The sequence below is a fragment of the Lonchura striata genome, chromosome 4 (assembly GCF_050655825.1).
Source record: "Lonchura striata isolate lonStrDom1 chromosome 4, ASM5065582v1, whole genome shotgun sequence".
NCBI lineage: Eukaryota > Metazoa > Chordata > Aves > Passeriformes > Estrildidae > Lonchura > Lonchura striata.
In genome coordinates this window covers 71176470-71197903 of record NC_140706.1, presented here as the reverse complement: position 1 = coordinate 71197903, position 21434 = coordinate 71176470, and the positions used below count along the sequence as shown (strand labels likewise).

The following is a 21434-nucleotide window of genomic DNA, read 5'->3' as shown; positions in this document are numbered from 1 at the left end:
TAAGTGTGGTTTTTCTGTCCAACAGCAGTGAGTGGAAGAGCATCTGCAATGTCAAACACTCCTACCCACAGCATTGCAACCTCAGTGTCCCAACCTCAGACGCCGACTCCGAGTCCCATCATTTCTCCTTCAGCCATGCTGCCCATCTACCCTGCTATAGACATCGATGCCCAGGTGAGCCTGCCACTCGCAGATGCACAAAGCTGTATTTTCCTGCATCCTGAATAATGCAGTGGTGGCAGACAGCTCTGCTGTATAATGGATTGAGGTCTGGGGACTGGATTTGCTGCTTTTAGAAAGCCAGAGCAACGCCCCCGAGAGTCGCAACCCACTTTCCTCTGTGCTCTCACCAAACAAAAAGATAGTCTCTGAATGACTAAACACTTGTATTTCTTATTCCTTTGTTGTCAGTGTGATTATGAGAAATAGCAGAGTTGCCTACTGACAGAAATGAAATGTTTTCTGGCCTGGTATCCTAAGACAAAAATAAGCTTTAAAGTATTGCACACAGAGTTTTTGGTTGTGCTTCCAAGTTGTTGACCAGAAAGTCTTGAAACTAGTAATTGCTGTGGGTTTTTTTTAGCAAGAGGAGATAATTCAAGCTCTCATTTCCACTTAGGTAAAGGCTTTTCTATATTGAAAATAGTTGTTAAAAGGGTAACTTTATGTTGACTTGGAGCTAGCTGGCCATGAGCAAAAAGCATACACATTCTAACTGGCATATATCTGTGCACAGCTCTGTGCTATACATAACATGACTGAGAATTAAGTAGCATGGAGAAAGGAGAGAAACCTCTGGAAAATCAGCCCTTGCTACTTAGTTGCTTATGGCACTTGGCTTGGATTCTGCCCTAATGAAGTCTTTGGCACTCCTGAACTGGAGTGCTAAGAATTAAAGACAATTCTTATCTTCATTATACCATCTAAAGGTCACAGTCAAGCAGTAGTAAAGAAGTTAATCTGGTTAGCAGAGCACAGATGAAAGCTCAGTTCTTGAAGAATCTCAGTTCTTCTTAAGGATTTCTTCTTAAATCTCCCAGCAGAGCTGCCTTGAGAGGTAGAATCCTGTCATGAACTTGCACACAGCTGTCAAGGGGGGCATCCATAAACATGCCCTTAGCTTATAGAAGCTTTTCCTTTTGGCAGGGGTACAGTTGTTTTGGCTAATGTGCACCATAACAGGGGCTGTACTCGATAAAGCAAGTATTTATCTTGTGTCTATGTCTGTTTGGTTTAGACTGAGAGTAACCATGACACAGCCTTGACGCTGGCTTGTGCTGGTGGCCATGAAGAACTGGTACAAACCCTGCTGGAGAGAGGAGCTAACATTGAACACAGGGACAAGAAAGGTGGGTATCTCACCATGGCAGTACAAACCCTGTCTGCTTTGCCAGTGTGTCCCACTAAATAAATCCCCAGTAAGCCTGGACTTCATGTGAAACCTTTAGGCTTGCTCTTGTGGTGGTTTAACTCCTGTCATGTTTTCTTTTTCAGGGTTTACTCCGCTTATTTTGGCTGCTACAGCCGGCCATGTGGGTGTTGTAGAAATCCTGCTGGATAATGGAGCTGATATTGAAGCGCAGTCTGAGAGAACCAAGGACACTCCCTTGTCTTTGGCTTGTTCAGGAGGGAGGCAAGAGGTAAAGTAAACCTTAAATCTTCAGCAGTGTGTCAATGACATATTGTGTCAGTACAGTACAAGAATCTTCCAGAAAAGATACAGCCACATGGGTTGTGTGTTTCAAAAAGATGCAAAGACCTTCACGTTTTCCAATTTACACATTACCATGTGTCTCATATAGACTGCTTTTTCTCTTTTGATAACTGGACTGGTGCTGTGCAGGTATCCTCGTGAATGCAGTCATTAGTTCCCCATTATGGGACTTTTACCAGCATAATTAGATGTAGATATGAAATGAATGCTTTTATGAGTGTTCTTGCTGAGAATCAGGAGTTGGACACAAATGGGTTCCATATATGAGCCTTGTCATAGTTTTTGGGGGAAAAAAATGTGAAAAATCTGGCCTTTGGGCACCAGAGATGATGTCAGGAATACCCTCCTGCCCAAATTTGGGGTTTGACACTATATTTATTCTAGGATTTAATGGAGAAACATTCTGATTGAGAATTGTGCAGGTCTGATCTAAACTTTTTTAATGCTTAAAACCTGAAAGTGAAGCAAATGTAACATTGCACTGGAAGTGACACCATGGGTTTTCACCTTAATGTACACTGTGATTTTAAGTTGCTAGACAGTTCAGTTTCTTGTCAAGTCCTCTGCAGGAGAGGCAAAAAAGCAGGAGTACTTTGTGCACCATATTGAAACTGAATCTCTGGGTCTGGCAGGCTTTAAAGACAGCTGAAATAATCCTGAGGAGATCTGCTTTTTCTTACTGTGCTGTTGAATTTGGCAGACTCACAAGCAGCCATGATTGATTTTTTTTTTTTTTTAAAGGAAGCTTTTTTTGGGATCACAGGTGTGGCCTCATCCGGTCATCAAGGCAAGGAGTATAGCAAAGCAACTGATAAAAGCAACTTTCTTACCTTTGACATGTTCCAACAGAACATTAAGGTCTAAAAAGCATTTGTCTTGAATAGATTTGCAAGTTTGGGAGAAAACCAGATGTTGTTTGTTGCAACACTGCAGGTGGTGGAGTTGCTGCTAGCTCGAGGGGCAAACAAGGAGCACAGGAATGTGTCTGATTACACACCTTTGAGCCTTGCCGCCTCAGGTGGCTACGTGAACATTATCAAGATTCTGCTGAATGCTGGGGCAGAAATCAATTCCAGGCAAGTTCCCTTTACAGCCCTTATCTCATGTGCTTGGTTGTGAGTTATGTGAGGAAAGTGTGTGTGTTTTCCCTGTGTAGTTTCTCTCTGTGTGTGCATTTATGCCATGCTTTTGCATCCATTGGGAGGTAGAAAACAGCTCAGGTGTGAGCTGCACGGGTACAGGGAAAGGGCCAAGCACAGGCTATAAGTTACAAGCACACCTCATAAGAGATGCCCGTCGGTTTGCCAAACCATGCTGCTGTGCAGAACCTTTTGTAGATTCAGTAGAAGTTGGTTTGCAGCTGATTTTTCAGTCTTGTGTAAGTACCCTGCCTCCAACAGTTTATTATAGTCACATTTCTGAAATGACCTTAAAATCAATTTTGCTTCTTTCTTTCCTCTCTTTCAGAACTGGTAGCAAATTGGGCATTTCTCCCTTGATGCTGGCAGCCATGAATGGGCACACTGCTGCTGTCAAGCTGTTACTGGACATGGGCTCTGATATAAATGCCCAGATCGAGACCAACAGGAATACAGCTCTGACTCTGGCCTGTTTTCAAGGAAGAACTGAGGTGGTCAGCCTGCTGCTTGATAGAAAAGCTAACGTGGAACACAGAGCCAAGGTAAAGAGCAAACAGCTGGAGGGGTCTCCAGAGAATGGTGCTTGTAAGTCACCGTGTCTGTGTTAGTACCTGATTTTCCCGCCTCTGTGCAAGTCAGCTTCTCCAGTTCTCTAGTCCAGATAACTGAACTGAACCAGATATCATATAAAAAAAGATAGCTGCATTTAACAGCTGAGATTTTGGTGGTTGCAAAGCTCATCAAAAAATGTGTTTTTTCAGAAAAGTGTTGATTCATCTTGAGGCGCTTACAAGTATAAGGACAGCAATCCATTATGTTTGTGAGTCAGATAAATACTGTGTCTCAGGTAAGCCATTCACCCCTCAATGATGGCTTCTTTCTCCTGCTTGTTGTCCCAGACTGGTCTCACACCGTTGATGGAAGCAGCTTCTGGGGGATATGCAGAAGTGGGCAGGGTCTTGCTGGACAAAGGTGCAGATGTCAACGCTCCCCCAGTACCCTCATCCAGAGACACAGCTTTAACCATTGCAGCAGACAAAGGCCACTACAAGTTCTGTGAGCTCCTCATTAGCAGGTATGGTGTTGGCAAGTGAGCAGCTTAAAGGAAAATGTGGCTCTGTTTAGGCTTCATTTTCCTAATATACAGTAATTTTCCAAATAGCCAGTAAAGGTCAGGAAATGGGAAATGTTCTGTGTGTCTGATTTTTACCAGATAATTTAATTTATCTCAGGTACTCTTAAAGTTCTTCTTGGGGTCAGAGTGCTTCCTTTTGCCTAAATGCAGGAATGTGTTTGGTTTTGTAGGGGAGCCCACATCGATGTGCGGAACAAGAAGGGGAATACTCCACTGTGGCTGGCAGCAAACGGGGGGCATCTTGATGTTGTCCAACTGCTGGTCCAGGCTGGAGCAGACGTGGATGCAGCTGATAACAGGAAAATAACTCCTCTCATGGCAGCCTTCCGAAAGGTAGATTGTGAAGTTTACCTTGGCTCTTAGCTAGGATTGTCTTGCTCATCCCTACATAGCTGTTAGAAGTAGAACATACTGACAGAATCTAGATATTTAATAATATCTCAGTTAATTTTAATTGGCTTTGAATCTTCAGAAACAGATCTGTGTGTCACCTGTGTAATATCAGAGTTCATTTCTAATTGCAGTTTGCTTTATAGGCAGTGCAGTGAGTCTGGTTCTGGTGTCTGTTTCTGTGTGATAGAACTGGGGGGAGATAGGATTGGTTCCTTAGGTAAGGGAGGGTGAGGACTTTGGTCCAGAAAGTGTGGTTTAACCTGATTAGAGTCTACAAATGATTTCTGTAAGTAAGAGAGTGTAGTTGAGGTGTTGCAGTACTGCAAACATTGCAGAAGCCTGTAGCTGTTAAGCTGTTAGAGTTGGGCATCTGAAAACTGCCCCAAAAAAGGCAGAAGTTTGTGCAGGTACTTGTGGAGTAAGGGCAACCTGACGAGAGGTAATTACTTGCCTTCTCTGGTGTCAGAAATGTGCAGAAATGTGCCTCACTAGTTCCAAAGGTGAGAAAGATCTCAAAAAAATGTGTTGAGAGCTTCATGTGCTGAGGAGTTGCAAATAAATGTTTTGCAAGGAGTGCTGGGGCTGAAGTGTTTCTCAGTAAACCAGAGGCAGCTGGTCTGATAGACAGTGTTGTCCCTGAAATTTGTTTTGCAGGGTCATGTGAAAGTGGTGCGTTACCTGGTGAAAGAGGTGAACCAGTTCCCCTCCGACTCGGAGTGCATGAGATACATAGCGACCATCACTGATAAGGTAAGATGGGGGGAAGAAAACACTTGGCAAGGAAAAGTGTTGTGTGTCTCAGCTTCAGAGACAGTGATATGACCTCTCTTCAGCTCATTGGCCACCATCTTTCAGCCAGAGCATGACTCCTATTGGAATTTTTGAGGAAAAACAGCAAGGAATGAGAACACATGGCACTTCGTTCTCAATGTGCTTTGTCATTTCAGGAGATGCTGAAGAAGTGCCACCTGTGCATGGAGTCAATCGTTCAAGCCAAAGATAGACAGGCTGCAGAAGCCAACAAAAATGCAAGCATTCTGCTAGAGGAACTGGACTTGGAGAAGGCAAGTGGAAAGAGTTGCAGCTGGGAATATTTCTCTCTTAAAATTCCAATTTCACGTTCCTTCAAGATGATAAGGTCGGTAAAAGTATTTATTGGGGTATAGGAGTGTGTGTAGTGACCATAATTGGAGTGTCCAGAGCTGAGCATCTTGTTGTTCAGGTAACCCTTGAACTTTGCTATTATTCAGAGACATTGCATCAGGAAATGCCACTGTAACTATTTCCTCTGTACCAAAAGAAGGATTTCTGAATATGATTTGTCAGAAAAAATATGTGGCATTTTCTAGTCATTCATATGGATTTTAGGTCTAAACAAAATTTTCTATCCTAAATATTAAAAAAAGAACTAATCTACTAAAAACCATAGTACTGTAGTAGAAATAAAACAGAAAAGTCCAAGGAAATAAAAAGCATTTGGATTTCTTGAAATGCATCGGACATCTTGTAATGTTGTTCCATGTGCTTGACTTGTAGCTAAGGGAAGAAAGCAGGAGACTGGCTCTGGCTGCCAAAAGAGAGAAGAGAAAAGAGAAAAGGAGGAAGAAAAAAGAAGAACAAAGGCGAAAACTAGAAGAAATAGAAGCGAAAAATAAAGAGAATTTTGAACTTCAAGCTGCTCAGGAGAAGGAGAAATTAAAAGCTGAAGGTGATTACTGCAATTATTCCAAGAAAAGAATGAAATTCATTATGAGCTGGTATGACATCTGTAATAGATTTATGGATGTCTCATAGTCAAGGGTTTTGTATGTTTCTTGGAGCTTTGTAAAAAATTCAGTCCTAAAGTTTTTTGATAGGACAGGTGTGATTTGGAAGGCAAAATACTCAAGTTTCCTGAGACCAGCTAAGTTACTCCTGCTTTTTCTTTACTCTTCTATCAGATGATCCTGAGGTTCCAATGGAGCCTCCCAGTGCTACCACCACCACCACCATAGGTATATCTGCAACCTGGACAACGTTAGCAGGTTCTCATGGGAAGAGGAATAACACCATCACCACAACGAGCTCCAAGAGGAAAAACAGGAAAAACAAAGTAACCCCTGATAATGTTCAGATCATATTCGATGATCAGCTTCCCATTTCCTATAGCCAACCTGAGAAGGTGAATGGGGAATCCAAGAGCAGCAGCACTAGCGAGAGTGGTGACAGTGACAATATGAGGATCTCCAGCTGCAGCGATGAGAGCAGCAATAGCAACAGCAGCCACAAAAGTGACAATCATTCCTCCACAGCTGTCACTAACACACAGAGCAACAAAAAGCAACCATCGGTGCTCGTCACTTGTCCAAAGGATGAGAGGAAAGCAGTGCCTGGCAAGTCATCCATCAAGTAAGTTCCTGTGACCATGAATGCAAAATGCAAGTCATCCTTTTTTTCTCCCCCACATAATGACAGCATTTAATTTCTTTTGCAGGTTATCTGAAGTTATTAATGAAGTGACAAGTAATTCCTTGTCCACTTGCACAAAATCCGCTCCTTCTCCCCTTTCTTCTCCAAATGGAAAGCTAACCATTGCTAGTCCTAAACGTGGTCAGAAAAGAGAAGAAGGTTGGAAGGAAGTTGTGAGAAGGTAAGCAGAATAATTCCCCTAATTCCCTTTGATGCTGTCCTTTGTGTAGCCCTGCTTGCAGTTACTGAATGACCTTCTTAGTGGGTTTGAGATCTCACAAAGCTGCTGCTGCATGAGTTGAATCAGAAAATACAGTATGCTTTTGACCAGCCTGCCCACAGCTTCTTGCCGTGGAAGTGTTTCCTACTTAATGTTGTTTCTTTTTTATATAGGTCCAAGAAGGTTTCTGTCCCATCAACTGTGATTTCCAGAGTTATTGGCAGAGGAGGATGTAACATCAACGCGATCCGGGAGTGCACGGGAGCACATATAGATATTGACAAACAGAAGGATAAAACTGGAGACCGAATCATCACAATAAGGTAAACAGGATCCTGCATTGGTCCGTCCTGTGGGTATTTTCTCTTTGTAGAATGTTTGTCTGCATAGGAAAATTAAAGGCTTGATCTGGTTGTTCCTTGGAAGATCTCTTAGAAGCAGGGGAGATGAATGGGGTGGGGAAACAGAGTACAACCACCAGCAGGTACAAAAGACAGCTTGTGAGATAAGGTGAAACATAAATGTTGGGGTTCTGTGTTTGGGCTTGTTAGTACATGGTGAAATACGAATATTTAGGGAAGCAAATATTTTATCCATTTGAGTTTTTTGGGATTTGGGGCATTCCACTTGAACTTCTTGAGTAGCTGTCTGCAGCAGGACTGTACCAAGCTCGGTTTTTGGATAGAGAGTTATTTTCAGATTTGTGTTGGGATGATAGCAGACCGGTTGGGTTGTGTGTGGGAGGTCTTTGGCTATAACATGCTTAAATGCTTTAGATGCGCTTTTTCTGTCCTTTTTTTTTTTGTAGGGGTGGCACAGAGTCAACCAGACAGGCCACACAGTTGATCAACGCTCTGATTAAGGATCCAGATAAGGAAATAGATGAACTTATTCCAAAGAACCGTTTGAAAAGTTCAACTGTAAATTCCAAAATAGGGTCCTCGACACCTGCCACCACTACAGCTGCTAACAGTTCTCTCGTGGGCATCAAAGTGACCACTGTAGCTGCTTCGTCAACATCTCAGACCGCCTCCGCGCTCACCGTGCCTGCAATCTCCTCAGCATCCACTCATAAAAGCATTAAGAACCCCGTGAACAACGTGCGGCCTGGTTTCCAAGTTTCTCTTCCGCTGGCGTATCCTCCTCCGCAGTTTGCACACGCGCTCCTCGCTGCTCAGACGTTCCAGCAGATCCGTCCGCCGCGGCTGCCCATGACGCACTTCGGAGGTACCTTCCCACCAGCCCAGTCCACGTGGGGTCCGTTTCCCGTCAGGCCGCTGAGCCCCGCCCGAGCTACGAACTCGCCGAAACCTCACATGGTGCCTCGCCACAACAGCCAGAACAGCAGCGGTTCTCAGGTGAATTCAGCAAGTTCTTTGACCACGAGTCCCACGGCAACGACAACTTCAGTGGCTTCTACTGTGCCTGGATCTTCGGCGAGCGGCAACCCGAGCTCCCCTTCGGTCAGGAGGCAGCTGTTCGTCACGGTGGTGAAGACGTCCAACGCCACCACCACCACCGTGACGACCACGGCGAGCAACACGAGCACGGCGCCCACGAACACCACGTATCCGACTCCTACTGCCAAAGAACACTACCCTGCATCTTCCCCCTCATCTCCCTCTCCTCCTGCGCAGCCGGCGGGCGTCTCCAGGAGCAGTCCTCCCGACTGCGCGGCAGCCTCTCCCAACAAAGGTGCGCCTCCGTCTGAGCCAGACGTGGGGAGCCCGCCTGCGGTGGATGCGGGCGGCTCGACCAGCAGCAGGCAGCCCAATCCTGGGACCAGCAGCTCCTCTGTGCATCCTGCTCATCAGCAGCCTCCCGGAGCTCCTCTGCCAGAGGCCAGGCCCCCTCTCCAGCAACCTCAGGTTCCTGCACCAGATCCTCGCATGGTTGTGCCTCCAAATTTAGCGGCAACGAGCTCATCCGCTCCGGCGGTAGGCGCGAGCAACGCTCCCATGACCTACCCCGTGTCCCAGCCTGCCATGGGGTCTGCTCAGCCCCCAGCCAAGATGGAAACCCCAGCCATCAGACCGCCTGTCCATGCAACTGGCAGCGTCCCCAAGAATCCAGCTCCTGTGCAAAACTCCTCTGTCGCAGTCCTCAATGTTAACCACATCAAAAGGCCCCACAGCGTTCCTTCTTCAGTGCAGCTTCCTTCTACCTTAAGTACACAAAGTGCTTCTCAGAATTCGGCCCACCCAGCGAACAAGCCCATGGGGAACAACTTCAGTGCTACTCTGCCTTTTGGGCCCTTTAGTACGTTGTTTGAGAACAGCCCCACGTCTGCTCATGCCTTCTGGGGTGGGTCCGTCGTTTCCTCTCAGACAACACCAGAATCCATGCTCTCAGCTAAGTCCTCATTTTTGCCAAATTCAGATCCATTACATCAGTCTGATACTTCCAAAGCCCCAGGTTTTAGGCCACCGTTACAGAGGCCAGCTCCAAGTCCCTCAGGTAAGTCTCTGGCTTGTGTCCCTACCATAATAATACAATTTATTCTTGTGGTTTTTAAGCTGAGTTCATTTCAAGTGCCCTGTCAAATCTAGTAACTGTTTGGCAGCTGATGGGCTTGGTAAAACGGGGGCTTTGCCATTCCAGTCTGTTCCTCTCCAATAGCTGAGATAATGAAACACTCTCATTTCCTCCTCCCTTCCCTATCAGATAGTGACTGTGCCATTTTGTGATACCTTGTCCTGAGACTGCAGAAAAATATGCAGCATTTTCCAAGGGCTAGTATGGTAAAAAAAGTGGTGCTTTGCTATGAACTTGTAACTTACAAGAGATGTGTTCTCTTAATTTCAAAATTGGATCCAAAAAATGTAATTTCCTTGACTGCCTGCATTTTTTAGTGTACTGTTGAGCTTTCTGCCCAAAACGGAGGCCAAGGGGTTGTCACAGAATCTGTTATGTAGCTTCCAGAAAGTACATACATGGTTTGGACCATCTTTGCCTGTTTTTGTAGTACCACTGATCTGTTAATGGTGTGAAAGATGGAACAGCACTTTCTTTCCCGTTTTGTGAATATGATGGTGTTGAATTTTTTCATCTTGATATACTAGTCAGCATTTTGATTAGGGCCCTATATGTCCCTAATATACACAAATGCATAAGTCTTAGATCCCTAAGATTTTATTTTTTACTTTCCTCATTGAAGAGGACATGAAGGGAGCAGTAATTCCTGTATTTTGACTGTCTTGGCTAATTGGTGGCATTTGATGTTAAGGAAGAATCATTCTTGATTTAAGTGTAGAGCACAACTGCCACATACCAAATAGATTTGCAGACTGTGAAGCTTTATGCTCCAGTTTCCTTTGGAAAACTGTAGCACACACTCCCAAAGACAGATTGGATAAAAGTTTTCCTTTCTATTTCCATGATACGGGCGACCTCTTGCTGGAGTGTTGGACCTGTGGGAGTCACTTGTGCCCATTTTCTCTCGCAGGTATTGTCAGTATGGATTCTCCCTATGCTTCTGTAACACCTTCTTCTACACACCTGGGGACCTTTGCCTCAAACCTGTCGGGAGGGCAGATCTACGCGCCCGGGACACCGCTGGGTGGAGCGCCTGCAGCTGCTAATTTTAACAGACAGCATTTTTCCCCTCTTAGTTTATTGCCTCCATGTTCATCAGCATCAAATGGTGAGTTCTGGTCAGCAGGAAGCTGCTGAGAAGCTGCTGTGTAAATAAAATTGTCCTGCATAAGGAATTCTGGGAGAATATCTTCAGGGCAGGTTCTGGTACCTTCCTCTACCTTTGGCCCCTGCAGTATAGGGAACGTGTTCATAGGCAAAAACAATTACCAAAAAAAAAAAAAAACCAAAACCAAAAAAAACCCCACCAAACAAAAATCCCAGGAAACAAATCAAAAAGAAGAAGAAGAAACAAACCCAACAAAGACATGAGTTTATTTGGGCTTATTTCAGCTCTGGTGTAAGATATAATCCTCAAATCCTCTGTTGCTGATGGACAATGATGCTTAGTTAAGGTTTTGTGGTGTGTGTCCTCTAGTGGCTGAGCTACCAGGGCATAATAAGCATTTTATATAAGGGGCTAAATCAGTGGTGGAATATTTCTGTGATCTGGAAAGAAAATTATCCTGAGGTGGATGAATGTGGCATTAACCAGCTCCCCCTTGTCAGCTGTTGGACATTTAAGGATACATTTGTGGGATCTGGCTGCCATCACTTTAGTGCTCCTGTTGCTCTCCTTGCAGAATCTCCTGCTCAGTCCGTGTCCTCTGGAGTACGAGCACCCTCTCCCACCCCTTCAGCAGTGTCCTTGGGATCAGAAAAACCCAGTAACGTTTCTCAGGACAGAAAAGTTCCTGTTCCTATTGGGACTGAACGGTCTGCACGTATTAGACAAACTGGAACGTCTACTCCTTCTGTAATTGGGAGCAACTTGGCTGCTCCAGTGGGACACAGTGGGATCTGGTCCTTCGAAGGTATAGGTGGCAGTCAAGGTAGGTGTTGTTCGTAGATGCACTTGAGTTGATCACACCGTTGTGTTTGCCAAACTTGTCTTCAGCACAGGATCATGCAGAAGTGAGTGCCTGAAAACACAGAAATGTTCTTTCCAAAGGGTTTGGAGCAAGGGCTTCTCTAGCCTTCCTGTCCACTTAATTGGTTTAACAAGGTTTCTGAAGCCCTTGGGGGTTCTGATATGTCCTGCCTATGAAGATTTGGTACTCCCAGGTAGGAGCAGGAAAAATAAAAACAGGCCTTCCAGGGATGAACACAGTGAGGATCATTGAATTTAGGAAGAGGGGAAATTAAGGTGTCACAAGAGAACTGTCTGGAGTTTCTTGTTGATAGAGGTTGTTTGTACAGTAGAAGTTAATATTTAATTTGTAGCTAAGGTAGAACTTTTTGTGCTGAGGATGTGCTTTTATAAAGTGATATTCCACATTTGGATTTCCTTTGTTCTTTTCAGCCGTTTGCCTTCTACTGCCACAAGGCTCTTGGCTCACCTGGAGTCATATAAAATTTCATATTTCAGATCTTATTAACAATTTCAGTTAGTCATCCTACAGCTTTTCTTATCAAACTTGTCAGGAGTCTTGGATGCAATTTTTGGGAGACTGATGAACTTTTTTCATATTGATTGAGTTTTTGTGGGGAGTTCATTTTTAATTTCTTTAGGGTTTTTTTGCTTGGGATGGGGGATATGAATATTGAGACTGTGTTGGATTGGACCTCTGGATGTCCTGTCAGCCTCATGCACAAAATGGGGTTTGCCATGGGTTCTGTCTGAATTGCTCAGGGATTTATCCAATCTGCTCTGGAAAACCTGCAAGGATTGGAACTGCTCTATTGTTCAGAGCAATCTGTTCTGCTTCTTGACTGAGTCCAGACAGCTGAAGGTTTTAATTGATTGACTGTGCTGGAATTTTTTCCCAAATACAAATCCTAGTTTATTTCCTTGGTGTTCTTTTCCCAGATAAACTCACTATTTATTTGTATTGTGTGGCTATAAAAGTTGTCCTTTGTGCCTGTCTTGGTTTTTGGGATGCTGCTTTCTTTCTGCTCCGGTCAACTACTTCAACATTTTGATTTTCATTTCACAATGGGATTGGCTCTTCTCTACTTGAGTATTAGGGTGCCTCAGAAATGTTTCTGTACCCCTTCTCCAAATAATTTTTTTAATGTTTTGTTTTGAAAATTGGATTTTTGAATGTCTGGGATTTGAACTGTAGCACGAATACCAAAGTGCATCTGATGAATCCACAGAATTAGCACATGAACCCATATCTGCAGTTTGTGATTTTCTGGTTTTGGTTTGCACAGATACTTCTGTGTCCCTTAGAATATTAAGTAATTAATGGAAGATGATAGTGAAGTAGAGCAAATAGTCTTCATAGTGTACATACCCTTTCCACAGCACCAAAGGCACGAGGAATTGAGGTTTTTGGAGGAGGGAGAGTTAGCCCAAATTCCAGCTTTGCTGTTGAAATGGAGGAAAGTTGCAGGGGCAACGCTCTGGTTGCAGGTAACTGTCCCAACCTCCTGGCAGCGGCTCAGGGCTCCTGGCCCTGCAGGTGGCACTCCCTGCTGGTGTTCTCCATCCATGCCGTGTGCTCTGAGCTGTGGTGCGGGTGGGGGCTGAGAGCGGCAGGCTGGCCGGCGGGCGCGGAGGGTGCCCTGCTAACGCCGTGTCTCTGTGCTGGCAGATAAAGTGGACTGGTGTCACAGCGGCATGGGCAGCCACATGATCCACAGGCCCATGTCTGATCCAGGCGTCTTCTCGCACCAAGCCATGGAGAGAGACAGCACGGGAATCGTAACGCCTTCCGGTACATTCCATCAGCCCGTCCCTGCAGGATACATGGACTTCCCAAAAGTTGGGGTAATGACCTCCTTGGCCCCAATACGCAGCATGAATCCCCTTTTGTCCTTCTGTCCATGCACTAGTAGTGGCATTTGTGAAAGCACCCTGACTGTCCTTTTCCTTCCCCTCAGGGAATGCCTTTTTCTGTGTATGGGAATGCCATAATTCCTCCTGTAGCCCCCATCACAGATGGTACTGGAGGCCCCATCTTTAACGGGCCTCATGCTGCTGACCCATCTTGGAACTCGCTGATAAAGATGGTTTCAAATTCCACAGAAAACAATGGGCCTCAGACGGTAATTGCTCTATGGTTTTTGCACTTTGTATTTTACTCAAAATGTATGGTGATTGCTTTCTATGCAGTTAGGCATTTGGGAAAAGAAATCTTGGGGCAAAATTTCATAGGAAAAGGCAATTTATGTGCTGTTAGTTAAGCTTTCCCTTCCCAAGAAGGGAACACAGCAACCGGACTGCTGCTGGGCTCTGTAGTTGAGGATGTTGTGACTGTGTTAGGAGCACACCAAGGAGGGGAGTAAGTAGCTCTTCGCCGTTTTGATCTTGCCTGGCTTGTCCACTAAATATAATTTAGGCAGAGGGATTAATTCCCCTAAACCTCTTGTTCGTACTCAGGAACTAATACTATAATTGTAGCTCTGGTTAGATTATATCCTGTGATTATGTTTAATTGGACAGTGATCCTTGTTACACTGTTACTAAATAAAGATGCTTCTGGGCTTAATTTGCTTGGGAATGATCCAAACTCTGGGGAGTGCTCCCAACTCTGGTAGACCATAGGTGTGAGGGGAGAGGGGGTTTGGCCACAGTTCAGGTACTGCTCTGAGGTGGCTTCTCGTCCCTGCAAGGTGATTTCTGGTTTCATGAGGAAACTTTGTTCCCCATAGAAAGCTCTACTTGGTTAGACCTGGAATTCCCCAGAGCTGAAGGTGTTAGAGGAAAATAACATGGCAGAAATCAAGTTCTTGTTTGTCTGAAGTTAAGGTCAAGAAGAGAGCATGTCCCTTGCTCTGGGCATGGAGGGATTCGGGAGCTGGGCTGGGAAATCATGTGCTGCACACCCAGAGCCCTATTACTTGTCCTGTAGGGGAAAAACCGTGAGCCCTGCAGCCTCCTGTGGGCTGTGCCCTGCTGGGAGCAGCCAGTAGCACAGTGTTAACACAGGTTTCTCTTGCAGGTGTGGACTGGAACTTGGACACCTCACATGAACAGTGTGCATATGAACCAACTGGGCTGAGTGGGATCAACGTGCTGGCCTTGAGATTCCTTTTTTTGCAGAGGAAACCACAATTGGCAGAAACAGTTTATGTGCTCCCAGATCATTCTACTGATGTGCTTGACTGAAGTGTGTAGGCTTTTTGCAGAAGAACTTACTAACTGACCTTTTTCTGTGAACATTGTGACCACCCATTCCCCACCATCATATGTTTCAACTTAGTTAGACTTTCTTCTTTCCTTTTCTCCTCTTTTTTTTTTTTTTTTTTGACATAACTTTCTGTTGAAGCTGTTCTTTGGCTGGTTGGTTTTAGTACTGTAAACTGCTTCTGAGCAAACACAGAAATTTAGCAAAATTATGTAAACTTGATCCTGAAGTTTTAGAATGGCAAATAAATGTACAATTGTTTACATAACAAATGGCTAAGCAGAAAGTAAATTTCAATATGTCAGTTATAGAGGCTCTACTTTATGTAGACTTAAATTAATGTGAGATATGTACCTTCATATTCAGAAATCTGGATGTTTCCTTCATACATTAAACTATTAATAAGCATAACTTTTCTACTTGTGTAATTTAAGTAAGTTATAAAAAGAAAAACACCCCAGGCATTATCAGAGGGCATTTTCCAAATGTGTTGGATTTTTTTGAAAATACATAAACTTCCTATTTGACATTTGAGGAGAGCTTCCCTGCTGAAGGCTCCAGAGGCAGGTCTCTTCCAGAATCAGGCCCATGAAGGTTTATTTGGAAGAGTCCAAGTGCGAATTCCTGTATGCATTGTCAGGAGCTGTCACCTGTGGGCAGCTGTAGCAGGAGGTGAAGGAGGGTGAGTCCTGTGAGGCCGGGCTCGGTGAGCAGCGACACAGATCCAGTCAGGATCCCTGTACAGTTCCCTTACAGACCATTCAAAGGAGATCTACAACTCAGATTTGGGAAGTATTATTTGGTTTTATTATGGTTCCTCCTTTAAAAACCAAGGAAACATCTCAGTTTGCCACAGCAACTACTGCCTTTTAACTATTGTGATACTTGAGCTGTCCTCAAAACTTTTGCATGCCCAAGGCCATATACCTGCCCTCAGATGCTGCACTGAATAAAAACAAGTTCCTTTTTCCAGCAGTCAGATCTCCTGAAATACATCCTGTGAAGATCTGGTGGTAGCAAAATGGGTCCCAAAGCGAGGAACAGCTCAGAAAAAGGTTTGAAACTTCATCTCACACCTTACCAGGGTGTGGGTGAATGCCCTTCCCCTCTGCTACAATCATTTTATGCAGGCTGTAGTGCTGCTTAGGGTTACTGATTATTAGTCCTACTGGGAAATATTGCTCAGTATTCATTAGCACCATGAATTCAGAGTATTTTGTTGACCTGGCACTTAAATCTGTAGCTGGGGCAGTAACAGGCCTGATGCCACCACTGTGGCAGTGGGCTGGGCACAGGAGATCCTGGGTGGGGGGAATTGGACCATTTTTATTCCCTAATACTTTTTTTTTCTTTTTTCCCCCACAATGTAATGCTTTTTATTTGTCCAATAAACCAAGGAATATACTCTTTTGGGAGTGGGCAGGTGCTGTTTATTTGAGATAAAGGAGCAGGGTTAGGGGAAACATGGAGAGGAAGAGAACACAGTGCAGCTTATGGTCTGAGGGGTATTTTGACTTCTCCTTGCCACAGAAGGGGTAAGGAGACAGTTCAGAACAGGCTGGGCAGGAGAACACTGCCAGTGTGGAATGATGAAGTGCTTGGTAATAATTAATTACTCTGAATATAATCTTCAGGCTGAGAGTTGGGGCAATCAGCCTGGAGAAGGGAAGGTTATGTGGACTCCTCATGGCAGCCTTCCAGTACCTGAGGAACTGACTGTTTGTCAGGAACTGTAGTGATACAACAACAAGTAATAGGTACAGATGGAAAAAAGGAAAATTTAGGCTAGCTACTGGGAAGAAGTATTTATTGGAAAAGGGGTGAGACGCTGGCCCAAAGCCGGTTTGGACAACACCCCCAGGCCTAAGGTGCGATCCCTGGGGATGCCCGGTGCAGGGCCTAGCGTTGGACTCCGCGATCCTCGTAGCTCCTTGCCAAGCCAGCGCGCTCCGTGACGCGGCAGGAGGGCGCTGGGGCCGTTCCCGGCTCCGCTCCCGGCCCGAGCCCGGTTCCGACACGGCGCAGGGCGCGCCTCCCTGCGCCGCCCTTCCCGCGCCCTCAGCCGCCATGGCGCGCTGCGGCGGCGCGCTGCGGCGGCGCGCGGGCCGCGCATGCGCCGCGGCGGGAGGGGTCAGCCCGTCCGGCGGCATGTGGCGGCTCGCGCGGGCGCCGGCGGCCCTGGCGGCGGCGGGAGCGGGGCCGGGCGGGCGCGGCGGCGCCGAGGGCTGGTACGAGTGGGCGGCGCGGTCCGCGCCCGTGCACTGGGCCGAGAGCGGGCTGGCGGCGCTGCAGGAGGCCACCGGGCTGCCCTGGTGGGCCGCCATCGCCGGCGGGGCCGCCGTGCTGCGCACCGCCGTGACCCTGCCGCTGGCCGCGCAGCAGGGGCGGCTGCTGGCTAAGGTGGGAGCGCTGAGGGGCGGGAGGGGCCCTGAGGGGGCCGCGGATTGAACGGCACAGTTCCTTCCTTGCAGCGGGCTTGGGGGCGTTCGGGGTTTGTTAAAGCAGTTTCCTTACGTGTTGGGCTTTTATTGGTTGTAGAAGTGAGCGTCTGTTGCGCTCTCGCGTAATGCTGTGAGTGGTGACTTTGTACGCTGGCAACGTGGCCTTCATTTTATTTTTATATGTATATATTGTTTATGCATTCTATCATTTATAACAATATATTTATATATTACGTACATATTACGTACAGTATATAGTAAGTAATACATTCTGTTATATTGTAGTGGTTTTGGTTTTTTAATTTAAGATTTTTCTTAAGCATATATGTATTCTCTATTGCTATGTATTTATATTTGTATGTTGCTATTAGTTTTTATACTTTTTTTTTTATCATTGATGTGCCATTAAAGCTGGGTCTTTTAAGTGGAGTAGCTCATTACAAGTCCTGAATGCTGGCAAAAATATGCTTGTTAAGAATTGCTCTGATTTCAGCTGTGATAGAAATAATTTTCTTTCTAAAATTCTGTCTTCATTTCTTGCAGTAGTAAGAGAGTATCGTTGATTGTTACTGTAATCACTTGTCACTGTTACCTTCACGTGGTTATTTTCTTTAAAGATGAAAGGTGTTCACTGCTGTTGAACAAGACATTACAAAGATGCCTTGTCCCTCACAGGCGTTTACTACCCCTACAGCTGTTAAATTACAGTGGCAATTAGTATGTTTGGTGCCTGTGCTGGTATTAAATCATAGAAGAGTTATTAATATGTGTAATACCCATAGATGTATTAAATTATACGGTGGCAATGTGTACGTTTAATTCCTGTGCAGATATTACATTTTACAGTGGTAAGTCTAATACTCGTTCGGGTGTTGAGTTGCCAGGGATAACTAATAACAGAGGTGAGGAGAGGAAGCGAGTGTTACCTGCCACCGTGCCCAAACAGTTCTCCTTTTCTTTAGCTAGCTGGAAAACCTGCAGCCTGAGATTAAGGAGCTTGCCCAGCGCCTTCGCTATGAAGTTTCAGTGCGTGGAAAGCAGCTGGGCTGGTCCGAAAAGGTGGCCAGGTACGAGGGGCATTGTCCACACCTCCTGAATCCATTCCGGAGTGGGGCTTGGCAGGAAGGAAGATCCCACAATCCACACTTTTGCAGTGAGATTCTGCCATTGCCCACAGCTTAGATTTTCTTTCCCCGCTTGTGCTTTATTTATTTATTCTGCTTCATTTCAAAGCTCTGAGCTTGTGCTTTTCTCCCCGAAAGGTTGCACTTCGCCAGGAACATGCGGAGGATTGTTACGGAGCTGTACATCCGGGACAACTGCCACCCCTTCAAAGCCACCCTGCTGCTGTGGGTGCAGGTCCCCATGTGGGTGTGCGTGTCCCTGGCTCTGCGCAACTGCAGCGTCGGTGCCCGGAGCTCTGCAGGTGGGGGAAATGGATTTGTAGAGAGTTTTTGGGGTCAGAAAAAGGGTGTTGTGTGACAAATAGGTGCTGCACCTGGACACCAATCTCTCCCACTGTCACTTCTTATCCACTCCCTGCCTTCACAGGCACCTTCTTTGTTAAAGAACGCAGTGTCCGGAGCTTAATGTACAAGCTGATATAAAAAACAGTTAGCTACTAGGTTTTAAACCTAATATAGTTTAAATTTCATTAATTAATTAATATAAATAATAAGTAATAAATATTTAAAATTAGTTTTAATCTTAATGTAGTCTGACAGTCCTGTTTAGCAAGTTATATTACGCGTGCCACAGCATGCTCACTATTAATCTGTATATTTTTTGCCTTCCATGTGAAATACTGTAGATAAGGTGAATATGTGAGGGTCTTATAAATTAAAAAAAAATTATATACTGTTTTTTTAGACAAGAGTTTATAGTTTGTTCTTTTAAGCAAAGATTTAGCTAGTTATACAGCTACTAAGAAAAACACAATTTTCTCAAAATCAGGAAATAAACACTACAGTAGGTTACTGCATTCCTATTTTCCTCATTGACTTGTAAAATATTTGAGATCTAAGTAATTTTTGTCACAGATTTACCTGTCCACAGCTGTCATGAGCTAAGCCGGGTCTCAGCTTGTATCTCTCACTTTTCCTATTTATATTGGTAGCAGAGTGCTAAACCAAGGATTTCTGCTTTATTTGTACTTACTGTGTGGTAAAACATAGCTAGAAACTTGGGTTTGTGATTTAACACTAGTACAGTTCTGGCTCACTTGAGACAGCAAATTGTACTGAATTCTGTATTTTTTTTCATATTTTTCCTGTAGTACAAGAGCAGTTTTCCTCAGGAGGAGCACTGTGGTTCACAGACCTCACGGCACCCGATTCCACGTGGATTTTGCCAGTTTCCCTGGGGCTGGTGAATTTGCTGGTGGTGGAGGTATGTTGGTGGAATAAACCAGCATCAGTGACTGCAAAGGGCTAGCACATAAAGGTGGCTGCAGATTATATCACTGCTTTAAATGCACTGGGCAGAAATGAAACACATTCTGTTTGCTCTGTGTATTTTAATATGTAGGTGTCTTTGTTCAGGGTCCTCCAGGTCAGATGGGACACGTCTCAGATCTACTTGAGCTTCAGTAATATTTAGTCTTGACTACAGTTTCTTTTAGAATGCTGCTCTAATGAGATTTCTGGGTGTTAATCCTCATTGGCCGTTTCAAAAAGAGCTTGTTTATAACTGTGAGTTTATTCCCTTTCAGATCTTTGCTTCCCAGACCAAAATGCCAGTTTCGCGGCTCCAGAAGCTTGTTACGAACTTTTTCCGCACGGTGTCGGTGGTGATGATCCCTGTTGCTGCCACAGTGCCCTCTGTAAGTACCCAGGTGATCTCTGGGATGTCACCTGTGGCTGGTCTGTTCTGGTGTTTAAAGGACAGCCCAAAGGTCTCACTTGTTCCACGTTTCTACTGCTTCGTGCTTAAGAAAAGTCAGATGTTCTGTCTGTGTCTGTGTTTAAATCTCATTGTCTTTGGGATATTTCTGTTCAAGGAGGAAGACTTTGCAAACTTGAAAGGTGTTAATGTCCTTCACGTAGCCTGAAAAGGGAGAGGAAAGCCTTGCGTAAGACACATAGGCAAATGTTTGCTCACTGGAAACCAGTGTAGTTCTTAAGTTAGGAAATTTTCCGCATCTTTCTTCAAACACTTCTCATTTTTACCAGGTTTTCTACTGCAGAGTGTTCTTAGCAAAAATAAAGTGTCTGGTTGTTTAGCTCAATTATTGTTACAAATACAGAAGTTGAAACAAGTTTAATATGAATTAATTTAAGAACTGTCAAGCATCAGTGTAGATGGCCCTTTTCCCCAGAAGAGTTCAGAGACAGACAGTTAGATTTCACATGGAAGCCATTATTGGAGATGAGAGGAGGAGTGGTTTAGGTGAGTTATTTTCATCAATCCCTGGGAGTAACCCTCAGCTGTGGTTTGGGAGGAGCTGCCTGAAGCTGGTGTTCTCCTTGTGACCCGTGCTTGTCTTGTTGCAGTCCATGGCGCTGTACTGGCTGTCCTCGAGCCTGGTGGGACTGTCCCACAACCTCCTGCTGCGCTCTCCCGCCTTCCGCCGGTTGTGCCGCATTCCAAGGACCACATCTGACTCAGCCACGCCATACAGGGACATGCTGGCTGCCTTGGCCACCAAGTACAGCTTTAAGAAACAACACCTCTGAACTCCAGCAAGAGCTGTCTTAGGAATGAAGTTGTGCTGTTTTAGCGAGATGTACTTATCTGCTGTATATTTATTTTCCAAATAAAACACTGGCTGGCCATGAGGAAGGATTGGTCAGCAAAACCGTGTCTTTACTGGGAAGCTTTGTTTCAAGGGCGGTCGTTACACAGTTGCTATAGTCCAGAAATCCAGGTTTGTCTCCTGAATTATCATAAGGGTAGGCGAGTGTTAAATAAAGCTGTGACTCGTATACAGTGCTTCTCTTCTACTCTTGAGTCCTGAAGGTGAAGAAGTTTGAAGATTTTTTTGTTAAAATGATCAGGAACTAATTTAACTTTTTAAAAGATTCCAAGATACTACTGTGACGTAAACAAACATTTGGAAGCAGAAGTTTTTAATGCAGACTTGGAAGCATTTATTTGAATTGTTGTGGTAGCTTAGTAGAACTTTACAGATAGGGCAGAGATACACTTTCTGACTAAAACCAGAAGTTTAGAAGAAAAAGTGCAGATGTCATTGGACTAATAACACTGCACTTTACCTGTGAGGATGTTTCACTGAG

The 21434-nt window shown here is 44.9% G+C and overlaps 2 protein-coding genes across 12 annotated transcripts in view; both read left to right on the top strand.

The window, feature by feature from the left end:
- Window positions 1-15169, top strand: part of ANKRD17 (ankyrin repeat domain 17) — a 68923-nt gene extending 53754 nt beyond the window's left edge. For 5 of the 11 annotated variants that reach the window (XM_085578397.1, XM_085578403.1, XM_085578400.1 and 2 more), the window contains 20 exons: window positions 26-174; window positions 1238-1349; window positions 1495-1640; window positions 2648-2790; window positions 3182-3395; window positions 3753-3928; window positions 4159-4321; window positions 5036-5131; window positions 5329-5445; window positions 5918-6089; window positions 6322-6769; window positions 6855-7010; window positions 7223-7372; window positions 7858-9506; window positions 10495-10692; window positions 11267-11515; window positions 12934-13041; window positions 13223-13398; window positions 13512-13676; window positions 14573-15169. In XM_085578397.1, coding sequence (XP_085434523.1) covers window positions 26-174; window positions 1238-1349; window positions 1495-1640; window positions 2648-2790; window positions 3182-3395; window positions 3753-3928; window positions 4159-4321; window positions 5036-5131; window positions 5329-5445; window positions 5918-6089; window positions 6322-6769; window positions 6855-7010; window positions 7223-7372; window positions 7858-9506; window positions 10495-10692; window positions 11267-11515; window positions 12934-13041; window positions 13223-13398; window positions 13512-13676; window positions 14573-14632 — 4847 coding nt within the window. In that variant the 3' untranslated portion in view covers window positions 14633-15169. The remainder of the gene's footprint in view (window positions 1-25; window positions 175-1237; window positions 1350-1494; window positions 1641-2647; window positions 2791-3181; window positions 3396-3752; window positions 3929-4158; window positions 4322-5035; window positions 5132-5328; window positions 5446-5917; window positions 6090-6321; window positions 6770-6854; window positions 7011-7222; window positions 7373-7857; window positions 9507-10494; window positions 10693-11266; window positions 11516-12933; window positions 13042-13222; window positions 13399-13511; window positions 13677-14572) is intronic. The other 6 variants (XM_085578398.1, XM_085578404.1, XM_085578407.1 and 3 more) reach the window with 2 other exon arrangements.
- A 1715-nt stretch (window positions 15170-16884) lies between these two features.
- COX18 (cytochrome c oxidase assembly factor COX18) lies at window positions 16885-21000 on the top strand. The gene is made up of 6 exons (XM_085578413.1): window positions 16885-17158; window positions 18166-18266; window positions 18462-18625; window positions 19475-19587; window positions 19910-20020; window positions 20691-21000. The coding sequence occupies exons 1-6, from the start codon at window positions 16907-16909 to the stop codon at window positions 20871-20873; spliced, it is 924 nt and encodes a 307-aa protein (XP_085434539.1). The 5' UTR covers window positions 16885-16906; the 3' UTR covers window positions 20874-21000.
- The last annotated feature ends 434 nt before the right edge of the window (window positions 21001-21434 follow it).

Excerpts from the sequence above, each read along its gene's own strand:
- COX18 (XM_085578413.1), top strand. The coding sequence starts at position 16,907 with ATGTGGCGGCTCGCGCGGGCGCCGGCGGCCCTGGCGGCGGCGGGAGCG. Across the intron at positions 18,626-19,474 it reads CGGTGCCCGGAGCTCTGCAG|TACAAGAGCAGTTTTCCTCA; the intron begins GTGGGGGAAATG and ends TTTTTCCTGTAG. Across the intron at positions 20,021-20,690 it reads TTGCTGCCACAGTGCCCTCT|TCCATGGCGCTGTACTGGCT; the intron begins GTAAGTACCCAG and ends GTCTTGTTGCAG.